The sequence below is a fragment of the Equus asinus genome, chromosome 9, assembly GCF_041296235.1.
Source record: "Equus asinus isolate D_3611 breed Donkey chromosome 9, EquAss-T2T_v2, whole genome shotgun sequence".
NCBI lineage: Eukaryota > Metazoa > Chordata > Mammalia > Perissodactyla > Equidae > Equus > Equus asinus.
The window spans coordinates 87,814,706-87,837,762 of record NC_091798.1 but is presented as its reverse complement, the minus strand read 5'-3'; the positions used below and the strand labels follow the sequence as shown (position 1 = coordinate 87,837,762).

The 23,057-nt window shown below is 43.6% G+C and overlaps 1 protein-coding gene across 8 annotated transcripts in view; it reads left to right on the top strand.

Moving 5' to 3' along the window:
* Window positions 1-23,057, top strand: part of RASGRF2 (Ras protein specific guanine nucleotide releasing factor 2) — a 222,075-nt gene that overhangs the window by 160,369 nt on the left and 38,649 nt on the right. For 7 of the 8 annotated variants that reach the window (XM_070517863.1, XM_044777914.2, XM_070517862.1 and 4 more), the window contains one exon: window positions 17,409-17,515. In XM_070517863.1, the coding sequence (XP_070373964.1) occupies window positions 17,409-17,515 (107 nt within the window). Of the gene's footprint in view, window positions 1-3,540; window positions 6,036-17,408; window positions 17,516-23,057 lie in introns of those variants that run through there. The other variant, XM_070517865.1, reaches the window with a different exon arrangement.

Sequence of the window (23,057 nt, the reverse complement as noted above, 5' to 3'; positions counted from 1 at the left end):
GCAAAGCAATGTTTGTGCAATATGTGGTCTATCTGCAAAACAAACATGCAATTAGTGGGTCGTTGTGTGACCCAGTTGATGTGCACAAGAGTGGACATCAAGTCCTGTGCTTAAAAAGGGGGCCTTTTTTTTCTGACCTTGGAAAAGTACAGATGTGATGTGTGTCCCAGCATGAGATGCTGTGTAATCAGAGAGCTCGGGTGGCTGACTGCACCAGGAGGTGTTTACTCATTGGAGAACCCTTGTGAGATGGGGAAATTAGAGATGGGGAAATGAGACTGCTGCCTTCGCATCTGTAGCTGACATAAATGATACCTATGACATTGAGCAGTGCAAAAACTCCGCTACCTCATGAGCTTATTGTGGGGGTTAAATAAGTTAATATGTGTGAAGGGCTTGGAATAGTGCCTGGGGTATAATAAACACTACATAAGTAATTGGTATTATTATTATATCATTATTGTTTTCTATAAAATGGGATAACTGTAACTTATAGGATTGTTGTAAAGCTTAAATGAGTTTAGTCCCTGGCATAAGTAAACACTGAATGAGTGTTAGCTATAAAATAATAATAATCATGATGTTTTAACTCTTAGAATGATGCTTTCAGTGTAGGATATTTCCCCAGGCCTTTTAACCCAGAGGCCTCCTATATCTGAAGAGTGAGACAGAGCTGCTGGCCTGAACTCGAGAGAAGAGCCCAGGCTCGTCTTCATTTCTCCAGGGTAGGGCATTTTCTCAGCAAAGTGCACATTTACTCCACAGCTTTAGTATACTTTACGGTCTTTCAGTAGAACCTCAAGTCCAAGAAGTTAGTTTACTTTTGGAAAATTATTTTTCTAACCAAAATGATTTTGCGCCACACTTATTCACTGTGTGAATCAAGGTCTCTGACCTTAAAATTGAGCTAAGTTTGATGAAAAAATAAGTCAACCTTCCCGAAGTTTAGGAGTCAATATGGTTCATTAATTCATATTTATATTAACCAGATTCTTTGACCTGATTTGGTAGAAAATATTTTTTTACAAGTATCTGGTAGACTGTTGAATCATTTCTAGACTGCTGAATCATTTTTGGGAAGTTAAATAGAACATACTTTCAGAATTTGTGGTTTTAAAAAGGACTTTCTCCAGCCAGATGAATAGTGACAGTAATACAGACTTGGGGAATGGAATCCTTGGGGAGCTTCTGGTACCTTCTGGCGGTTGCATACCAGTTAGTAAGTGTTGGCTTGATCAGCAAAGTATGGATTCTGGAGGGAAGAATGATAAAATTCCTATATGGAAGTTAAAGTCCTTGGTAGACACAGTGAAGGTGTCTGGGTAGGAAGAGAGGAGCTTCGAAGCTCTCAAACACGTTTTAAGAATTGTTAGAAATCTATTTGAAAGTTTTCCACATTGAGCATCGAGCAGCCATCTTCCGTTGAAATGATACAGATGGACTTTGTCTGAAGTGCTCTGCAGAGACGTGGGAGACAGGCAGGGCCGATCCTCAGACAGGGCAGAGGGTGCCCCACGGACGAGGCCCGGTGCGACCCTGCCTTGGTGTGCAGGGCGTTTTCCTGGGGCTGAAGGTTTCCTAACTTTGTACAAGCCTCTCTTCTGAGTCCTCAGTTACTAAGCTGCAAGTCCTTTACGATGCCCCCAGTCTTGTGGTTACAGGCCCTGGGGAGGACGGGATGAGAGAAGTGTGGTAAATTCCAAGGCGGGGAGGTAGAGGAACCTCCTGACTCAGGAAATACCGAAGTCTTTGAATAAACGGAACCAGTCTGTGTTGGTATATTTATCCACAAGTGATAAAGTGAATACAAATTCTTGGATTTTAAGAAATGGAAACAGTTGAACAGATTGACTGAGTCCCCACTGCGTGTAAGGCCCTTTCCATGAAGGGAGGTGTAAACGTAAGCCAATGTCTCAGGCCTCCAACATGGGACCTCAAAGGAAGGCCCAATTTCTTCTGATACCTGAATTAAAATAATTTAAGAACTGCCATCCCCACCCTGCACCCCATAGAATTATCATTGGAAAGTCCATCTTTCAAAGAATTCCTTGGGAATTTTTCCAAGAATTCCCAGTGCTCTTTTTCCCTGTCCTTGCTTGCCTGCTGGTGCTCCTCTGGGTCAAACATCATGTCCTAACTACATCAAAGCCCCACCCACTGGTCCTAGGTGCCTCTGCTGCTGATGCAGAAGCTTCAGCGGATCCACAGAGATGCCCGTGTGAACCCCACTCTCTCTTGGCCACCCCTGGGCCTGGTGCAGATCTCTGACATTGTGCCCAGACTACATGTCTTACACGTTCCTAAATCTTGGGTCTTATTCTGGGGTACTAGTTCCAACCCCTTCTTGCTTCTGGTGACTTGACTCTTAGGAGAACCCACCTTCCTTTCCTACAGTTTAACCTGGTTCTTTCTGTGCCGCACGAGTCCACCTAATGCCTCTCAGTGTCACTGAACCTCAAAGAAGAGAGATGGAGTTGTGGTCTATTTCTAATCAGGGACTTACGTAAGCTCATGGATGCAATCAGATGTATGGAATTGTGTTTCCCAACTTTACCAAGAAGCACTCAGGATCAAAGGATTATTGGGGCAAGGTGACACTTTAATCCTCATGCCAAAAGCCCTTGCCTGCTAATAAATACTCTGGGGATACCTATGATAAGCAAGAAAGACACAGCCTCCATTGTTACATGTAAGGAAGTGGCAGCATTGAGAAAAGGCCTTCATAAGCAGCAGTGAGGGATCCATGGTGATTGAGGTGCTGGAGGAAGGGATGGGGGCAGGTAGATGATGATGCTGGAGAAGTGAGGGTGTCAGATGCACGGTGGGAGACCTGAGCTTTGTCCAAGGAGACACTGAGGAAGGGACCTTAGAGGCACCTGGATAAGCTCCTCATGTTACCAAAGGGGAAACTGAGACATTGGGAGATGAATGTACTTTCGAAGGCCACTCAGTGAGATAAGCCCATTAAAAAATCCCCAGGCCATTGTTCCTTCTGTCACATCTTACTGCTCTCTCCAGGAGTGAAGGAAGAGAGTGAGGATGGAATGGCAGAGAGATTTTGAAGGAAAGGGGAGTTAAGGTGTCTCCTGATCTCCCTTGTGAGGTGACTGCAATCTTCAAGTCATGGCTGGCGAAGTGTGCTGGCAGGGAAGCAGCGGCACGATCCTGGCAGTATGCACTTGGAGTATTGCCATATTGCGCTGTTAGCAGCACTGTGAGTCTGACATTGCCCTCAGTGGGTAAGGTGATGGATCCAGAGCTGTTGGCATAAGGGACCCCGGGTGAATCATCAAGCAGTCCGCATTGTTAAACTAGTTCACTGGAGTGGAATTATACAGCAAGCTGCTCAGAATCTGTCTGAAATCCTGGGAGGGGCTTTAAACTGCACACTTGACTGCACAATTGGATGGCAGCGATGCTCTCCTCACTGCGCTTTCTCTAAGTTTCAGAGCAGGCACAGAATTTAGAGTGAAAGGCCACAGAGCAGCTGCAGGCCTGAATGCCTGCATTCTGACCCTCCGCCTCTGTGGCTGCCCGCAGGGTGCAGGAGGAAAAGCAGAAGCCTCCCCTGGCAAGTTTGGATGGTGGGATCAAAGACATGGAGTATGAAGCAAGCAGGACGGCGACTGAACACTGACAGAATCAGACGGACTTGGTACTCAGAGTGGAGCTGTTCTCTGGAGACTCCCCGAGTGGTGCTGCCTGGACTCGCTTTAGGACTTCAGATCTCAAATGGGCATTCTGTACCACCAGACGGTCCTAGTAAAGACCCTTTCCTACATTCCAGGATGCCCATTTCTGGTCTTCTCTCTTCAGATCTCCATACCCCTCTCCACATTTGGCTGATGATCTTGCCTCTTGTTTCACGGTGAAAGCATACAAATGGTCAAGGATGACCTGTTTCCTCCACCAGCCCACTGCACTTGAACTCATCCTCGGCCTTCTTCCAGTGGTTCTGGAGGAATCATCCCTGCACTGCTGTTGGGTCAACCCCTCCACTTTGCCCCGTCCCATCCCTTCTCACCTCCTAGGGAACTTTTCTCATCAGTTACCCTTTTCTCCCTCTACCCAGTCATCCCCATCAGCATGCCATCATGTCTTTATATCACTCATTTTACCAGTTGCTCGTCCATTTCTCTGCTCGTTTTCAAAGCAAAATGTCTTGAAAGAGTTATTCATACTTAATGTCTCCACTTCATCACCTCCTTTATTTCCTCAAGCTATTCTCTTGGATTTTTACTCTGACACTCCTGAAATGACTCATCTAGATCACCAATGTCCTACATCTTGCAGAAGCCAAAGCTCTCATCTTAGCCAACCTCTCAGCAGTATTTGACACAGCTGGTCACTTTCTCCTTATGGAAACACTTCTTTTCCTCTTTGCTTCCATGACAGAATACACGCCTGCTTTTTCTTTCACTTGGCTTTTCTCCCTTTTTGGTCTCCTTTGCTCGCTCCTCTTCTACTAAATCTCTACTGGTTGTGGGGACATAAGGCTCTGTCTGCACCTTTCGCTCGTCTACACTCTCTACTTAAGTAAGTTCATCCAGTCTCAGGATTTTAAGTCCTATTTAAATGCTTGATACTCTCTAATTTACATTTCTTGCCTGAACCTTTCTACTTGTGTTTCAGGCTGTTATATCTAATAGCCCCACCGATATTGCCACTTAGATGTCTGCAAGAGACATCTTCCAGTTTAAAACCAAACTCTTGACTTTATTCCCCAAACCTACCTCTTCCCCATGTCAGGAAGTGGCATCTTCATTGACCCAGGTGCTCAGGCCCCAAACAGTGGAAGCGTTCTTGGTTCTTCTCTTTCCCTCAGACCTTGTATTGGTTTCTTAGGGTTGCTGTGACAAATTACCTCAAATGGGTGAATAAAAACAACAGAAATTTATTCTCTCATTGTTCTGAGCTAGAAATCTGAAATCAAGGTATCGTCAAGGCCAAGCTTGCTGAAGGCCCCAGGGAAGGAGTCCGCCTTGCCTCTTCTAGCTTCTGGTGATTGCTGGCAATCCTAGACATTCCTTGGTTTGTGGCAGCATAATTCCAGTCTCTCCTCCATCATCACTTGACCTTCTTCCCTCTGAATGTGTCTGTATCCAAATTTCCATGTTCTTATAAGCACACCACTTATTGGATTTAGGACCTACCCTAATGCAGTTTGACACGTTAACTTCACTACATCTCCAAAGACCCTATTTCCAAATGAAGTAACGTTCACAGGTTCTGAGTGGACACGAATTTCAAGGGGACAGTATTCAATTCAGTACTGACCTCCACATCTGATTCATCACAAGCCATAGCTCCTCCGTCTCCAGTAATTCTTACCACTCCTGCCACAACCTTTGTCCAAACCTGCAGCACCTGGATTGCCACCTCATACCTGGTCTCTCTCACTCCACTTTTGCCCCCTTCAGTTCACACTACACAAGGTGGCCAGAGTAACTTGCCCAAAGCAGATTATGATTCCCTTGTGCAAAACCCTCTTGTGGCTTCCCAATGCCAGAGAGTAAAATCCAGCTCTTTAACTTGGCTTGAAAGATGCTCCATGATCCACTCTGCTCTCCAACTTCATCTCCCTTCTCCTGCCCCCATATTCGCTGGGCTCCAGCCACATTGGGCTGCTTTCTGTCCCTCAGTCCTGCCGAGCTGTCTCAAGGCCTTTTCATTTGCTGTTCTGCTTGACACACTCTTCCCCCAGATCTTCATATGACCACTTCCTTTTCATCGTTCGAGTCCCAATTCATGCGTGCCCTCCTTAGAAAGGCCTTCCAAACCAGCCAGGCAAGTGCGCGCTCTCTCTCTCACATTAGCCTGTTTACCTCTACATAGCTCTTCTTTTCAGAATCTGAATTCACCTTATTTATTTGTTTATAGATCATAATATCACTGACATGACTTATTTATCATTTCTGTCTTCCTTCAGTAGAACGTAAGTTCTTGTGAGCAGCTAATTACTTTTCCTTGTCCACTGGTGTACCCCGGCTCCTACAAAAGTGATTGGCACAAAGATGCTCAATAAATATTTTGTGTCTGACTAAAATGGACTACCTTTGTGTTTTGTGGCTCCTACCCTCCCTCTCAAGGTATGTTTCGTTTTCTAGTGGTGAACTCTACCGTTTTTATACATTAAACCTTTTTGTATAAATTCTTATGTGTTAGCAATTGAGAGGGAGCAAATGGCCTATTTTCATACCTCTCCCCACCCGTCTCTAAAATTGTTGGCTTTGGCTTCCTCAGGATATCTCAACTAATTTTGTGGTCATCCCCTCTCCCCTCCTGCATACGTGGGTTTATGCTCATTCACAACCTTATACACACTTTATACACACCCTTCCTGGATAAGAAGCTACTGTTCATTCTCTCCACCCCAATCCCCATGGAAAAACATTTCTAGATGTGTATGTAGGATTCTGTAGAAAGAAATATAGAAGCATTTTAAAAATTATTATTATTTTGGTTTGTGGGGAAACTAATGCCAAGAATGTGAATATTATTCCCCATCAGGTGACAAGTCACATCTTATCCAGAGGAGGTAGAATGTCCATCAGCGAATTCAAACAAATGGACAGAAAAATCTTCCTCCCTTCTTTTTTTCGGTAGTTGGTTATGAAGTTGGGCAGAAAGGAAAACTGTTTGTGATTTTTGTTTGTTTGTTTGGTTTCTTTTGGTGTTCTTGTTCATCATGTCTAGAGCATTCACTGTGTTTTCAGAGGCCTCTCTGGGTAATACTGATGTTGCTGTCAAGAAACTGACCAAGAATAATATATTTCGTGAACGTTTTTCTTTATAGATTGCTGTATTATAGTTTTCAAACTGGTTCAAGTTATTGTCTCCCACAAACCTGTGTCACCTCTCAGCACCTAGCCCATCTCTTTCCTTCTTGCCTCGGCAATTTTCTTGAAAAATCATTTAAATTTCCTTATCCTGTAGCTTCCCTGCTTACCGACTCCTCAGATGCCCCATTCTGCTTTGGCAGAAGTCGCCGTTGCCCTCCCTACTGGCAGTATGTTCTTGTCGCATTTGTACACCAGCACAGAAGCTGATGAGGCAGCAATGGGAGGCTGAAGGTTACACAGCAATAGGCAAGGGCGAACGCGCTCCCCGGGAACAGGCGCTCAGGCAGTGTGTCTCAGTGGGAAGAGCCTGGATTTTAGAATCGCATAATTGGGCCACAAGCCCTGGCTCTGCTTTTACCAGCTGTGACCTTAGGCGGCTATTGGACTTCTCTGAGCCCCAGTCTCCTCATCTATAAAAGCAATGAATATGTTTTATAGAATTGTGAGAATTGAGAGAAGGAATACACAAAGGTTCTCAATAAGTTTGATTTTAAGCTCAGTAGATAATCATTCCTTTAAGAATCTAAACAGCACACATTGTGAAAAATCTGTAAGAACAATTCAGCTGGCAGTCTTAGTTACTCAGTTCCTTGAAAGATGAAAGGAAAGATACTGATTTTGCCATTCTTCGTGTATTTTCATCACAAATAATGGTAGACCTGCTGAGCTTATTTTCCTCAGTCTAGAAGGGCATGTTTTTTTCATTGTTATAGTTAATTCACTTAGAGAGTGCAATTAGAGAGTAAGGAGAAGAACTTAAAAACTGAAGGGTAAGGGCACGCTTATAGAAAGGTAAAAAAAACAACCAGAAAACATCTATGCAGCATTTGTTCGTTACCTCATTAGCATCTTGCCAATAGCACCTTTGAGAAACTGCCCCTTCACATTCCTGGCCATGTGCTCTGAGTGGAAGCTTACCTCCCCACCACACACGCACACACACACCCGCACACACACACGTGTGCCTCTCCTCCATCCCCGCTCCCCCACTGTCACCACAGTGATGAGTCCCAGCAAGGTGAATGATGCACTTTGGGCCAGTGAAATGCAAGGATTTGTTTGGGAGCTTCTAGGATAGAAATTTCTCTCTTCAGTGGAAGCTACTAGAAAGAATGCCTTCTCATCCTCTGGATGGTGTGATATGAGGTTATAAGACTGGCATGGCCTTACGCATTTTTGCTACCTGGACATGAGAGAATGAAGGCACTGAAGAGAGATAGACAGAAGCCAGTCTCACATCATGTGCCTCTGAATCAAATGGAATCTGAGTCTAGCTCAGAGATATAAAATAGCAATTCCCTTTTAATCTAAGCCACTTTAGGTTGGGTGTGCTGTTCCTTTTGCAAACAAAGATTTCTAACCAATATTCCATTAAAATGGAAGGAATTGATTGCACCAGTAATTACTACACCAAATGTTCTACCCTATACAGACTGAAGTCCACTTTCTGCAGTCATAACTATTATTCTAGATCGTCTCTCGAGAATAAGTATGTCAATTCATAGATTCTCTGAACACTGTTATCATGATTTTCACCACAGTGTATGTGCGAATATCCTACTGGTCTGCATTTACCTATTCTTTTTGAGTTTACTAGCCATGTGACCTTGAGCAAGTAGCTTATCCTCTTCATGTCTAGGAAAACATTCTAGACTTGGTTCAGTGGGCAATAGGAAGACTTTAGAAATACTCGTGCTAGAGCAACAAGAAGTTAAAGGGATGTTTAAGCTTACTCTTGAAGAGACAGGTAACTTGCTCATTTTCAGGGTTTCAAATGATATGTTCTTGGTGTTGTACTCGTTTGGAGGCTATCTCCTCCCCATTTAAAGAACAAACTCCCTGAGAGCAGGGACCACATCTCTTTCATTCACCCAGCACCTACACAGTCACTGGAACATAGTAGATGCTCCATGGATATTGACTAAATAATTGAATTATGGATGGAGAAAGAATAGAAGGACAGAGAGAATGGAGAAAGGAGAAAAATCTAGGAGACAATAGCTACAACCCATGTGTGAAGACCCAGACTTAGGATTGTGGCAGAAGGATGGAGAGAAATGGATAAATCTGACATTTGCAACCAAAAAGTTAACAGTATTTGTTGACTGAATGGGAAAAACCAAGGAGAGATAGAGAAGAGTGAGGTTTCCCACCTGAGAAGCTAAAAACATGGTTATCCCATTAACTCAATAGCAAAGTTAAAATGGGAAGGAGCTTGAGAGCAAGAAACATAAATTTGATTTTTTGATGTGTTTCTTATGAGGGGAGAATATGTCATTAATATGGAAATGTCTCCTAAGAAGCTTGCTATGAGGGATTTGGGGCAAATGTTGGAACTGGAGGTGTCAGGTGGGAGTGCATAGAAAAACCATGAGAGAGAGTTATGTCCCCAAGGGAGTGAGAACTGAATAGAGTCAGCTGGAGAATGGATCAGGAACCAAGGAATGAGGCAGAGGGGGACAAACTGGAGGGTTGGGTGGAGAATGGGGAGAGTGTTTGGTGACAGAAGCAAAGAAGGGACAATAAGAGAAGCATCCTCTGTTCCTCCAGACATGTTTCAGAGTAAAGAACAGACTTAGTTACCCAAGATTTGTGGGAAAGTAATGCAGATAGTTTAAACATAGTCCGGTAATCAGATTGCTATATCAGTCACTTTCAGACATTTTTATTGCAACCCATTCTAAGAAATATATTTTACATTTGACCCAGGATACACACACACACACACACACACACACACACACACACACACGCACACTTGATACGAATGTTTCCCTGAAGAGAACTCACTCTCACTATGTACAATCTACTCAGATAATTTTCTTCTATTTCATTTTTTTAATGCTGGTAGCAACCCACTAAATTGATTTCACTCCCCATTAATAGGTCATGACTGGACTTTTAGAAAATGATGGTCTATCTAATGGTCACATAGGAAATGTAATAAATTTGTGGAAAGAGCACATTTTGAGGAAATTTTAATTCCAATTAGATAAATAAAGTGTTTTGTTTAAAATACATTACAGTATGAAACACATCTCTCTTATAATGGCGCCATGCTCTCATCACACTTCAAAATTTAGAAGAGAGAATTAAAAGGAAAGCACTTAATTCCCCCAAATATTCGAATAGCATCTTCTCTTGTAGTTTTTAGTGTTGGTTTACAAACTTGCAAGAAAAACTTAAAGCCTAAACTCTGGATCCAGGAGTGAGATGTAATTAAAAGCTCTCTGGCCTTGGGAATGGACATACCTGGGCTCAAGTCCTGGTTCTGCCACTTATTAACTCTCTGATCTTTGCCAAATTTCTTAACCTCTTTGACGTCCTGTCTCTTTGTCCATAAATAAGGATAATGACGTTTACCCGACTCGGTTGCTGTTGTTGTTGAAGAAGCTACATTACTCATGGAGCCATGCTCAGCACCTGGTGGGCATGCAATAAATGGCAGTTGTTGTTACTGCCCTTAATCATGAGGGTTAATTTATAGACCACTTGTAAAGCACGCAGCACAGCGCCTGGCACAAAGCAGCAATAAATATTAATAATCTTTCTTTGCCAACAACTAGAGAGTAGAAATACAGTTGTAACCCCAGTGCACAAAAACGTACAAACCAATGATATGATTTTGTATTGCACGCAATTTTGTAGAAAGATGTGTACTGGATAAAGCAAAGCATGTTGATAACATTGATTTTATTGGACAGATTGTGTCCCATTTGTATAAAGTGAAAAAGATACATCACTGACATGGCAGTTATCTTAATCCCCCCACCAATATAACCATTAAAGTGATTGCAGTGCATTCATTCAACAAGCCTAAATTTATTAAGACCTACAATGACAAAAACACAACAAGAAACAGTTCATAGAAGTACAATTAAGGTAACCAAGAGTTAGAGTTTACTTTTCTCCCAGGCAGCTCATCACTGTGGACCACTGACATCAATATTGTCCCTGTGCTTTTGGCTCTTCCTGCTTCCATTCTAACTTTCCTCGCCAAGTCGGGAGGACGGCTTATAGATGCTTTGTTGGCATTAATACAGCTCTGCAGTCCACTCCTTGGTGATCTACTTTGGTGCTATTTCACCATCTTCAAGAATTCCTTATCTTTTACAGTTTGTGCTCAGGTAGCCTCAGGGTGGACAGTAATCTTGTTTCCATCTCACCATTGTTTTACTTGCCTCTTAGAAAGTAGGCAGTGAAGTTGGCTGAGTATCACGTCATTCAAGGAATAAAATAAAAATTTCCCTCCTTTTTTCTATTTTCAACTTCTTTGCCTCCCTCCCCACTACTTTCTTGTATGTTCTGCTGGTGATAGATTTCAAACACATAGTCATCCTGGTAATATGGTGAAAGAATGACCTTAATTCAGAGATATGGCATCTGCAGACACTTTCAGATAGTTTGCATTGGGAGTGATGCAATTTTTGTTAAGAAAAATAACTACTGACTGCCTATGTGCAAAGCTGAAAGGCCTACAAAAATGCTTGAGATAAAATCCCTTCACTAAGGAGTGTATAGTTTAATGGAGAGATGGCACATCTGCCAATTGCTTTTAGAGGTGGGATGACTCGCAGGGTGTCTGGGGGAAGCACTGTAAAGTCGAATCTCATTCTTAAATTCATGTATATGGGGTTTGGTTCATATTACTTTTCCAGATGACTTTTATTGCCCAAATTAGCCAGTTTGACCAGTGCCTACAACTGAAAAAGAATATGCACAAATTGGAAAGACAAAAATCTCCGGGTAACAGTATTCCAGATGTCTGATATTAGTAAGATAAACTCTCCTGGTATATGTATAGTTTGGTTGTGCCATTACACTTGACAGGTGAAAGATGTTTAAAACCCCGCAAAGATGTGCTATTTGCTGTTCCCAAAAAATGGCTCAAGAACTCCTTGGGGGGTGGATCCATGATTCTAGGACAGAATGGTTTCCACATGGATGTTGCCACCAATTAGTTGTATAGTTCATGTTTAAATTCAGAAGTAAATATTGCCCAAGCAGCCCCCAATTTAGATAGTGGCTTGCAATAAGGAGGAAGTTTGGTGAGTTGTGAAAAATTGTTGCTCTAATTTCACAGCTATGAAGTCTTTGAAAAGTGGGGAGATGCGCATGTCTGATTGGGAGTGTAGACCTATATGTATATTACAGCAAGACCACACGTATCAGTTTAGTACGTGAGAGCCCAGTTAAGGCAATTTCAGTTAATGCATAAGCAGTGGCACCTTTTGTAAAACTTGCTGTGTCAGGATTTGCTACAGGCGCGCCCCTCAGATAGATGGTTTGTGTATCTGGTTTAGGGAAGTTCCAAATTGGTGGCGGTTTAAATAGATTTGAGAGAGTATTTCTCTCTAAGATCAAAGACCTCTATCTGTTGATCAAGCAATGAAAAATGTTCTTCAGGAAGGAAATGGCTTGGTGTCCATCAAATCTTTACTGTGTTCACATATCCTTATAAACTAGCATACTGTCAAAAGTATATTGTGAGGAGCATTGGGCTCAAGAGGATGGATGGATGAAGCCAGCTGTAAGTGAGAACATAATTACAATGAATATGATTTTCTTGAACACCCTGGACTAATTCTTGTTTTACGGGAATTATTTAATCTTTAAAATAACTTTAAGTGGTAGCACTATTCTCCTTTTACGAGTAAGGAAACCCAGCCATGGAGAGGTTAAGTAATTTGCCCTAAACTTTACTTCTGGTCCATCCTGGAGCCATATCAGGGGTGGCTTGCCATGTAAAGGGGTTTTTTGAGGAGGATGTGTTTTGGGAGCCTTCCTTCCCTTGTTCTCAGTCTTGGAAGGCTGGTCCTACATGTGGCTAATCTTTCTACTCTGGCTGTCTTAACCACTCACTGTGGATTGTTCCAGCTGCACTGACTGAGTGCACGTTGTTGATCACTTAAGTGAGTGCCTGGTCGGTTTCCAAGAGAATTTTGAGCTCTGCAAGTGGCAGAAGGTGATGAGCTCTGAGCAGCAAAGAGATGTTTGAAAACTTACCAAGCTGTCATCTATACAAAAAAGATAAATAACATGGTTCTTAGAAGCAGTTATGAAGAGCATGCAAGCAGTATAATCAAATCCTAACCTAAATGGTAATAGAGGTTGAGATTTGAATTTATGGAAATGTTGGAAATTTGATAAAGAAAAGCCCTTAAATGGTCTTTTACTATGTATACTGGATAATTTGGAGAGTAGAAGAGCGTTCCTTGCCTTTCTTGCATGTCTTTCAAAATAAGCTCCCATATCCACCCACTCCTGATACAGACACAAAGGGACTAGTGGTGGCTGATGTTTTTCTAAAATACGTTAAAGAAGAGCAGCTCTTTTAAAATTCGTCTTCATTTTGATCTCCATCCTTCAGTCCCTTCCTCACTCCCATCTCTCACCCATTCTGTTCTCATCGCACTGATTAGCCATCTTTTTACTTATATATGTGGGGGGGAACTCTGCCTCACCTTGCTTTTTCAGTATTTCAAGAGCTTTTGACTTTCATTCTCTAGCAAAATGCTGACTCCTCAGCTCTCACTCCAGTTGAGACCTCGACTCTAACTTGATAAATCTGAGCCTTCTAATATACTTTCCCCTTTTCTCATACCATTTCCCATCCTCTTCATCTGCCTTTTGATTATAGGTTACATATATATTCTTGCCAGTTGCTTCAAAGATATCTTTGTCTTGGAGTTCTGCCATTTCACAGTTTGTCAAGTGTGATTTTCATTTTATTTATCCTGCTTAGGGTTCATTCTAATTCCTAAACCTGAAGATTCATGTCTTTCATCAAGCCTGAAAAATTCTTTCCCTATATTGCCTCTCTCTGGTTCTTTTTCTCTTCTTCTGACACATTTACTAGATGTATGTTGAGAAATACTTCTTTCCTTCATGTCTTTTAACCCTTGTTTTCTGTTTTTCATCTCCCTTCCTCTTTGTGCTGCATTTGAGTAATTTTCTCAGATCTATTTTTCAGATCTCAGAAAGTTTGCTCTTTCTGTATTCAGTGGGTCTAATCTGTGTTTATCTATCTTATATATGTTTTGAATTTTCTATTTCTAGTCTCTTTTTCAACAATAATTGAAAGAATAATTCTACTAATTTGAAGAATTTTTATGTGGTTCTTGTAAAATCTGACTTTTTAAGTACTTTTTAATTCTTTTCTCGTGTTTTCAGTTCCCACTTTTATATCTTTGGTCTTTGTAAAAATCCTAATTTTAGGATGTTTAAACTGGAACTATCTAATAGCTCTTATACCTGAAATTCTTGGTCATGGGAGGGGGGACGGGGGGGACTTCCTTATCCCTGTGTCTCCTGATCCTTGTTCGTGGTGGATGGTTCGTGTGTTTTGTCATTTTGGGTTGTGAGTTTTCCTTCAGGGACTTTCTCGGTGGTAATCTCATACAGGCCGAGGTGACTGTGTGTCCCTCCAGAGAGATTCTGTCTGTGCTTTTGTCAGGTGCGCAGGGTTATCACTGGCCTGGGCCACTTTTTATTTTAACTTCTCATCTAGAGGGGCCGACCACGTCAGAATGGTTCAGTCTGAGCTTTAAACCTACATGAGGTGGGCCTGTGGTCATCCTTCCTAGAGAGGCTTTTGGTCACCCCACTGAGATCCAGGCTGAGGCAGACACATTTTTTAACTGTCTCCTTGCGCAAGTTGGAGAATTTTTTTCTCTCTAGTCCACTATTTCACAGAGAGGGGTCTTTTGACAGTTCCAGCTTTATGTGGGAGTCTCAGTTCCCATTCCGTCACCTGTACATGAAGGCCCTGGAGCTTCTTCTCCAAAACCATGTGAATTTACAGTCCAAATCTCATGTTACCAAGGCCGGTAAGCTTCCCTCCTCTCAGGGCAGCCAGCGGCCATTCAGAGACTTGGTTTTGGTTTTCAGATCTCTCTGTGTGTTTGAGCCTGGAAAGTTCATTATTTTCTTGAGCACTCAGCAATGTATTTAAAAAGATATTTATTATATTTTACCCAGAATTTCTAACCTTTTAATAGCAAAAGATTTTTCAAAGATATCTAGTCTGCCAAGAGCACATCATCATCATCCTCTGACAGTGTCTACTAATGGGTGGAAGCTGCCTGTCTACATTCGAAGGGGAGTATGGAGAAGGGGCCTCTGCCCTTTAGAAGCTCATAGTTTTTTTTTGTTGTTTAACTTATTCATAAGCTCTGAGGACTGTTCATTCAGTCTTTCACGCAATCATCCTTACATTCATATCACATTCAATAAATACTTAGTAAGTTCCTATTATCCAGGCTTTCATTCATTTATTCAGCAAATATATATTGTGTACAGTATCTGCTACATGCCAGATATGTGCTCAAGCTCAGCAAAAACATACCCAATCCCTGTCTTCATGGAGGACACAAATATTGATCTGATAATTAAATAAATAAATGTAAAGTTGCAAATGTAGCAAGTGCCACAAAGTAAATCTGCATGAGGCTATGAGATGTGTATGGGGGATTTGTCCAACTCAGGCCAGGAAGGGCTTATTTGAAGAAGTGAAATAAGCAAGAGTGGCTTTCATTGAGTGAAAAGGGGAGCAATAATTGTGCCAGATATGGAGCAGTATGTGCAAAGGCCCTGGGATGAGGATAACGGACTAAGAGAAGAGTGCTGAGATTGCAGTGGAAACAATGAGAGGAATATGGTTCCAGAAGAGGCTGAGAGGGAGCTAGAGGCCAAACCACGGAAGACCTTGTAGGCTATGTATTTATCATAAGAGCCATCGAAGAACTTTAAACAGGGGAATGACACATCTGATTTGCCCTTTGAAAAGATCTTTCTGACTTTAGTGGAAAGAACAGATTTGAGGAGTCAAGAGTGACAGTGGAGCCCAGTTGGGAGGCTATTGTCAGTAGATCAGATGAGAGTTGCTGGTAGCTCAACTCAGGTTTTGGCTTTGTAGAGAAGAAGATATGGACAGAGTTGAGATTTACTTAGCAGGTAAGATTATCAGGAAGAAACAGAGAGATGAGCCAGGAACAATTCCAAAATTTCAGGCTTATATACCTGGATGGCTGGTGGTGTTCCTTTACTGAGGCAGGGAACACTGGAAGAGGACAAGGTTTGGTAGAAAGGCATGGACTTTTCTTTTGCGCATATTGAGTTTGAGATTTTTGAAACATCTAAGAGGAAAATATCAAGAGGCAGTTAGATATATGGGTCCAGAGCTCAGAGAAGAGGTCTGGGGATATAAATATGTGAGTAATTTGCCTATAGGGGTTCATTAGATGAGATTTCCTGTGGGGAGATGGAAGCTATCTCTTAGATTTAGAGGTATGGAGGTTATTGGTGACCTTAATGGGAGCTTTTTTGGCGGTAAGATGGGGTGAGAAGCTTGGAGTAGGATGTAGAGCCAGCAGGAGATGAGGAAGTGGAATCAGTGGGTAAAGACAACTTTCAAGAAGTTTGCCAGTGAACTTATGTAAGGCTTGAATTCACTTTTAAAGGAAACATGTCACTTAATTATGATTGCGAGGCAGAAAATATCTTTTAAAATAGAGAGTCAGGTGGCCGGCCTGGTGGTATAGTGGTTAAGTTTGCATGCTCTGCTTCGGTGGCCCGGGGTTTGCAGGTTTGGATCCTGGGCACAGATCTAGCACCACTCATTAAGCCATGCTGTGGCAGCATCCCACATAAAATAGAGGAAGGTTGGCACAGATGTTAGCTCAGGGACACTATTCCTCAGAAAAAAAATTAAAAAATTAAATTAATAAAAATAAAATAGAGAGTCAGTAGAAAAATATTAAAATGGTTTCTTGATAGTGAAAAGGTGGCCTAGATAGAGACATAGGCTGGCACAGAGAGGACACAAAGACACTGAACCAATATTGAATTGTAATAATAGCTAACATTTGTTGAGCTCTCACTACTGTCCCAGGTGCCTAAATGCTTAACGTGTATTAACTAACTTAACCTCCACAACAACTCTGTGGGGTCGGTACACTTATTATCCCATGCAGGACGTGAGGAAACTGGTCACCAGCAAGGTGCTGTAACTTGCCAGGGTAGGAAAACAGGATTTCAATGCAGACAGTCTGGCCGTGGAGTTCATGTGCGTAACCACTATGCGAGACTGCTTCTCGATGTGTGGGTACACGACAGAGTATCTGTATCGTCTGTGAGCCAAGATATGGACTCATCCATCCACAAATATTGAAACTGTTATTGGTTATATAATGACTTTGGGCAAAGACTATAAACTAATTACCTGTGACTCAAAAACTGTTCGAACTCCTTCTTGGCTTTGTTCTATAGAACAAGACAGGCGTAAATAGAAGGGTCATTAGACCCGCTTTAGCTTTAATCAGTGGCCTTTAATAAATATGTGCACATTATTCATCTAATTGCACCTGTAGCCACGCGGTGGCCTCGCTGCTGAGGGTGTACAATAGGTCAGTCAGCTGCCTTCACAACAGTCTGAAGCCACCTGCACCTCTTTGCCAAGATGTGTCATTTGTGAGTTTCATTAACCAATGTCCTAAAATAAGTGACCTTTCCGGGTCCCTGGGGGTTGGTTTTAACTCCAGCATGTGTGTTTCTTTTCCTCCTAAGGATTTAACAACACCGAGAGAACATGCGACAAAGAGTTTATTATACGTAGAACAGCCACCAATCGAGTACTGAATGTCCTCCGTCACTGGGTCTCAAAGCACGCACAGGTAATTCAGTGGCCTCGTTAATTATTTTCAAGAATTTTTTTAAACTAACTTTTTAAGTCGTTGCACATGTAAAACACCTCCTTGTTCTCTGGAGTTAGAGTTTGAAACCTTGAAATTGGAACGCAGGAAGGGAAGCAATAGGAGGGTAGACGTAGATCAAAGCAGACACACACGCATCGCCAACGCTCCCCGTTTCAGATCCCCAAATGGCGTGGCACAGGCGGGCAAGCAGGGCTCCGCTCGGCCCTCATCTTCTGAGGCAACAACTCCCACCCATGGGCGCTAGAGCCAGGGCAGGGCTACTGTACTGTGCCACCCCGGGAGCACCATTCACAGGACCCTCTCTGTACGTGGAGTTGTGCCAGCTGGAGTGGTGCCTCCTGGAGGTAAACAGCAGGTGCTCTCCTGAAGTAAACAGTAGATACCCCCTGGAGGTAAACAGCAGGTACTCACCAGAGGTAAACAGCAAATACGCCCTGGAGATAGACAGCAGATGCTCCCCTGAGGTAAACAGCAGGTGCCCTCTGGAGGTAAACAGCAGGGACTTCTCTGAGGTAAACAGGTGTCCCCTGAGGTAAACAGCAGGTAGTTACCTGAGGTAAACAGCAAATGTCCCCTGAGGTAAAAAGCAGGTACTCCCCTGAGGTAAACAGCAGATGCCACCTGGAGGTAAACAGCAGGTACTTGCCTGAGGTAAACAGCAGGTGCCCGCTGGAGGTAAGCAGTAGTCTGGTATCTGGTCAGAGAGTGTTTTCTCAGCCTGGTTCAGGGGACATTTTGCCTCACGCCCTTCGGTGTTTTGGTTCCTAGTGTCTGTTTTTAAATTGCATCACGCTGACAGGATGCCTACTTGTTATCTGTGTGTTTTCAGCGCACGTTTGTAGAATTTGTACCCACTTCACCATTTCGCAAAATAGAGCGAGGGCCCCTTCGCCTCGGTTGGAGGCACACATTATGTTTGCCTCACCCGGGCCAGCTGATGGCCCAGCTCTCCTGGACATGTGGGGGGCTGGCACCTGCAAGGGGAGCAGGGAGAGAGAGAGGGGACCCTGTAGGGCTCAGACCAGAACACGTGAAACCTGTAACATGTGAGTTACCTGATGAGCAGAGAAGAGGAGAGAAGAGCAAGGAGTTCCCGGGTCTCACTTCATTGTGGAGACCGGCATAGGTCTGCCGCATGGTCCCTGGTAATGACAGTCCATCAGATAGGGTCACCTGATGGCCAGGCTCCTGAAATCCCTGTGGCAGGAGAATTCACTAATCGGGAAAAGTGGGATTTGGGCCTCACCACCAGTTAGCCCATGACAATTCTTAAATATTAATTAAAATAAAAACAAAGATACATTAAGTGGCATAAAATTTCATCTTATGCATCTTAAATAAATAAAAATGAATCCTATATGGCTCAAATTCCAAGAAGCATCCTTAGCTCATTGGAAATATCTAGTCTCTCTTCTCCATAATCTCAGTGAGCTGCTTGTAAATCCATTTTGCTCATCGCAGATAAAGGTGACAATGGGATTTCTCCTGCATCCGCCTGTCCATCGCATTCCTCTCTGGTTTTGACTCAGGGTCTTGACTGCTGATTCCTGGGGCCCACAATGGCTTCGAGAGGCAGAGAGCTTCGAGAGGCAAGGCGGAGCAGATGCTGCTCAGCTTTCTTCCCCGGTTTCAGCTCGGTGGTGCAAGTTCATGCCGAGACTCACGCAGTCGCAGCATGAGTCAGAGCCCAGGTTTCCCTGGCCTCAGCTCCCTCCTCTCTTCCAAATCTTCCCTCAAAAAACTCTAACCTTGCTGCCCTATCAGCCTCACTTCCCTCTTCTCAATCCCCGCTGCCCTCTTTTTCTAATGATCTCAAGCAGGAATCCCTCACAATTCACATATAACTCTTACAGTTGCTAGAAAAGAATCACAGAGCACATTATAATATGGTGGGGCTGTTTTACTTTTGCTAAAGAGAATTCATAGGTGGGAAGAGATTGGTGTACTGACTCCCTCACTTGTAATAAAGAGATTTATAGGAAGGTGTTATGATCTGATTTGAAAGCTGCAGTGTACACACATACATGATACAGATATACATACATACGTACACATGTGCATACAAGCACACATACGTATGTGCATACAGGCAATATTAGGTTGAATAGCACCAAGTCAGTGGAACAGAAAATGGATTGATGTGAAAACAAAGGTCTCTTTATTCAGATTGTGGCCTGGTGGCTGCTAATTCTAATCCAGAAAGCATGGAAGTGTTAGCTTTTGCTTGGACAGTTAGATACTTTGCAGCCTGTTACTTCAGATGTGCTTGTACACGGGGAAGCCCTGGGTCATCAGTTCCAGTTAGAGGGCCGTGCTGGGAATCCCAGCTTCTCAGACTCTCCCTTTGTCGGGGTATATGTGGATGGACTAATCGCTCAGGTACTTGGTCTTTTCTCCGGATACGATTATTATAGACAATTTAGACCCTGATGTGCCAATGGCAGTTCTCACCACTCACTCACTTGCCTTTGCTTACCTTCCCTGCACGTGTGGGTGGATTTAGGGATCTGTGGTTGGCTTCAGATTGTCCTGGTGTGACCTTATCGTGCACATCCTGTCACCTTCCTATTCCAGGGAGTCTCCGTCACCCTCCCTGTGTCGACACATGACATGCAGGACATTTCTGTAGCATTTCTGCTTATTGGCAGTTGCTGTAGGACATTTTTTGCTGTCTTCAGTGTCCAGATTTCCCTTCCTCCCTCTACGGACTCTCTACTGACCTGGGCTCCATGGTGGGAGTTTGAGCAAGTCAAAGCGGGCTCTTGGTAATGGATTGGTAAGCAGTCTGAATAGACACAGCTGCTTTTGGCTCATGGTCCTGGAGGCCACGTTGTGTGCCTGCCGCCTCCTCTCACCGACTGGGGGACAGCCAGAGCCAGTTGAATTCAGAGGAGGTGTGAGTGTGGCCCCTGACTTGATCTCCCTCAGCAAGCTGACCACTAGGGTGCTTAAAGACCGAGTAACAATCAGCGTGGTGCCTTCTCCAAGTTTATCTACAGGTCTTTACTCTCTCAAAGGCAGCGTCTAGCTATGAGATGAGCCTGCTGATCCGAAAACCTGGGCTATAATCTGACTCTGCCAATTAACTCTTACCTTGGTCATCTTTGGTTTTCACAGCACAATATCAAGGGCTTGGACAAGAGCATTTTTCATTATCGGAGTCACTCTGTGCCAGCTGAGTCCATTTAAGGAAGAATGTAGCGTTATTGTGGCCACCCGATTACTTTGAATTAGGAGCTTTAAAAAAAATGAGTATGAAATTGTACTCATTTCAAAAATACACCCAAACATGGCAACAAATGTGTTTTTCCTCACATGGTAGACTACCCTGGGACACCACTTCAACTTATAGAAAACTGAAAAGCCACAGTGAAGCAACAAGGTGTAGAACGGTCCCCAAATAATCTGGAGAATTGAGTCCACCACAGAGTATTAGATATTATGTATATACCTCCCATTTCTCATCAAAAGTAACTAATATTGGCAGATTCTACCTTGAACTTAATTCAGGAGAAATAAGTTGTGGAAGAATGAGCTGGTTTTCCAGAGAAATAAAATTTCCCTAGGATGTCACTTTAACTCCCTACCCGCCTCCCTCATGTGGTGCTAAAATGTCATTTCTTCTCCTAGAAGAAAACCTTCTATCATTTTCTTAGTAAGTAGTTGGTAAGGCTAGAATGTTTCACTTTATTTCGGATCCTAGAAGTTTTCATCTGTTAATACATTCCGCCCTAGTTTCTCCTCATTTAGTTGTGCTTTTTACTCATTAGTTGCCTTTTATGTTGAAAGTGAAGCCACAAGGCCAAGCTGGGCTTCTCGCATGTGCCTCATCTGTGGATCAGCAGAAGGATCAGCAGCCCAGGGTCGGGGGCACCTGTGTTCTTCCTCCCACTCTGCCTCCATATCTTCTGTGGGGCCCTGAGTCAGTCACCCTCTGAAAATGAGAACAGCCGTCCCTGTTTTACCTCCTCCAAGGATGTGCTGAGAATTAAAGGCGATGTTGACTTAAGAAGCCTGAGATACATAAGGTATAATATAGGTGTGTATGACTCAGGAGAGGAGAGATGCACCATTCGTCTCTCCAGCTGGCCCCGAAGCTCCCTGCCGACAGCCTGTGTCATTCATCTTGGCATCCCCTTTCACACCGTTCTGCAATGCTGGGCGTAGGACAGACGCCCAGTCATAGTTGTCACTCGAGTTTACATTTTAATGTTGCTGTTGTTCATTTTCTCCAGGAGGTCATTTTCTAGCCTTTAATATTTCCAAAGTCAGCCGAGACAGAGACGACGACCGCTAATGGCCCAGGACTCACGGCTGCGTGTGCAGAGAATCTGCATAAAGGAGCTGTTTTCATTAGGTGTCCACACACTTCTCGAGCACCTCCTGCCAGGAGGCCTTACGTGTCATTTGCACAATTGCAAGGTGTCTACAGCTTCCCAGGCTGCAGAGCTGTTAACCAGACGCTCCTGTAACTGCTCTTCTCTTCTGTGCACAGACAGGCGAGGGAAGGACTTCAAGGCTGACTGTAGACAGTTTAGATCTGTGTTCCAGTCTCTGTCAGGGGCCTTGTATGCATAATCTGTAGCAATTTTGGTTTTCCTGAATTGTGTTATTCATCAACTAATTCTGCAAAGATGCTGTGTTCACTTGTTTGAGGAGCTTTACAGACCATGGCACTGATCAAGGAGCCCGCAGCTTTGTCTGCAGGTTATGACTCACTTCATCAGGGTACTGTCGGAATGACAAGTGGCTGAGAATGAAACAATCACCCATTTTCTTAATGGTAGGCTAAGGGAAATGTTTTAAAAGGGTGAGATCAGGCAAAAATGACCTACTTACATAAAAATCTCCTTCCCAAGGGAGTTTATGGAGGGGACATTGCTGCCCCCGTCTCTGTTCTCTTACCTCCTTCCTTCATTCACTAATAAGAATTGAGCATCAGTGTGTGCCAGACACTGGGGTAGATGCAAGGGTGTGCAAGATCCAGACATTGCTGAGTCAGGGTGGCTGGCCTTGAGTCTCTAGCAGAGAGGTCTCTGAAAATCCCACCAAGTGCCCCACGAGAGGAAGAGCTAGCCACTGTCCCTCTGCCCCATCCAGAGGGAACCCAGGCCAGCTCCCGTTGCACTAGCACATCGGGCTACGTTCCTTGCCCTGGAGGGTCAGAGTGAGAGCAAGAAAGTGAGAGGAGCTGGTAGAGAGAGAAGAAGGGGCCCCCCATGCAGGCTTCCAGGCTACGGTAGGAGGAAAGCTCTTACTCTGGACTGAGCTGGAGCTTTCAGATATTGGGCTGGATATTTTGATTGGCGTGATCATTCCTATAACTAAAGGTTCTGGAAGACTTTGGGGCCTGCCCAAAACCACATGCAGGGTTGGGGAGGATGGCCTACAGAGCAGTTGAATGGGCTCGGTGAGAAGCAGTACCACTGACTGGTGATTTCATCTTTGCCGGTGATACAGGAAGTGTAGGTCACCTTAGGAGAGCAGTTTCACACAATAT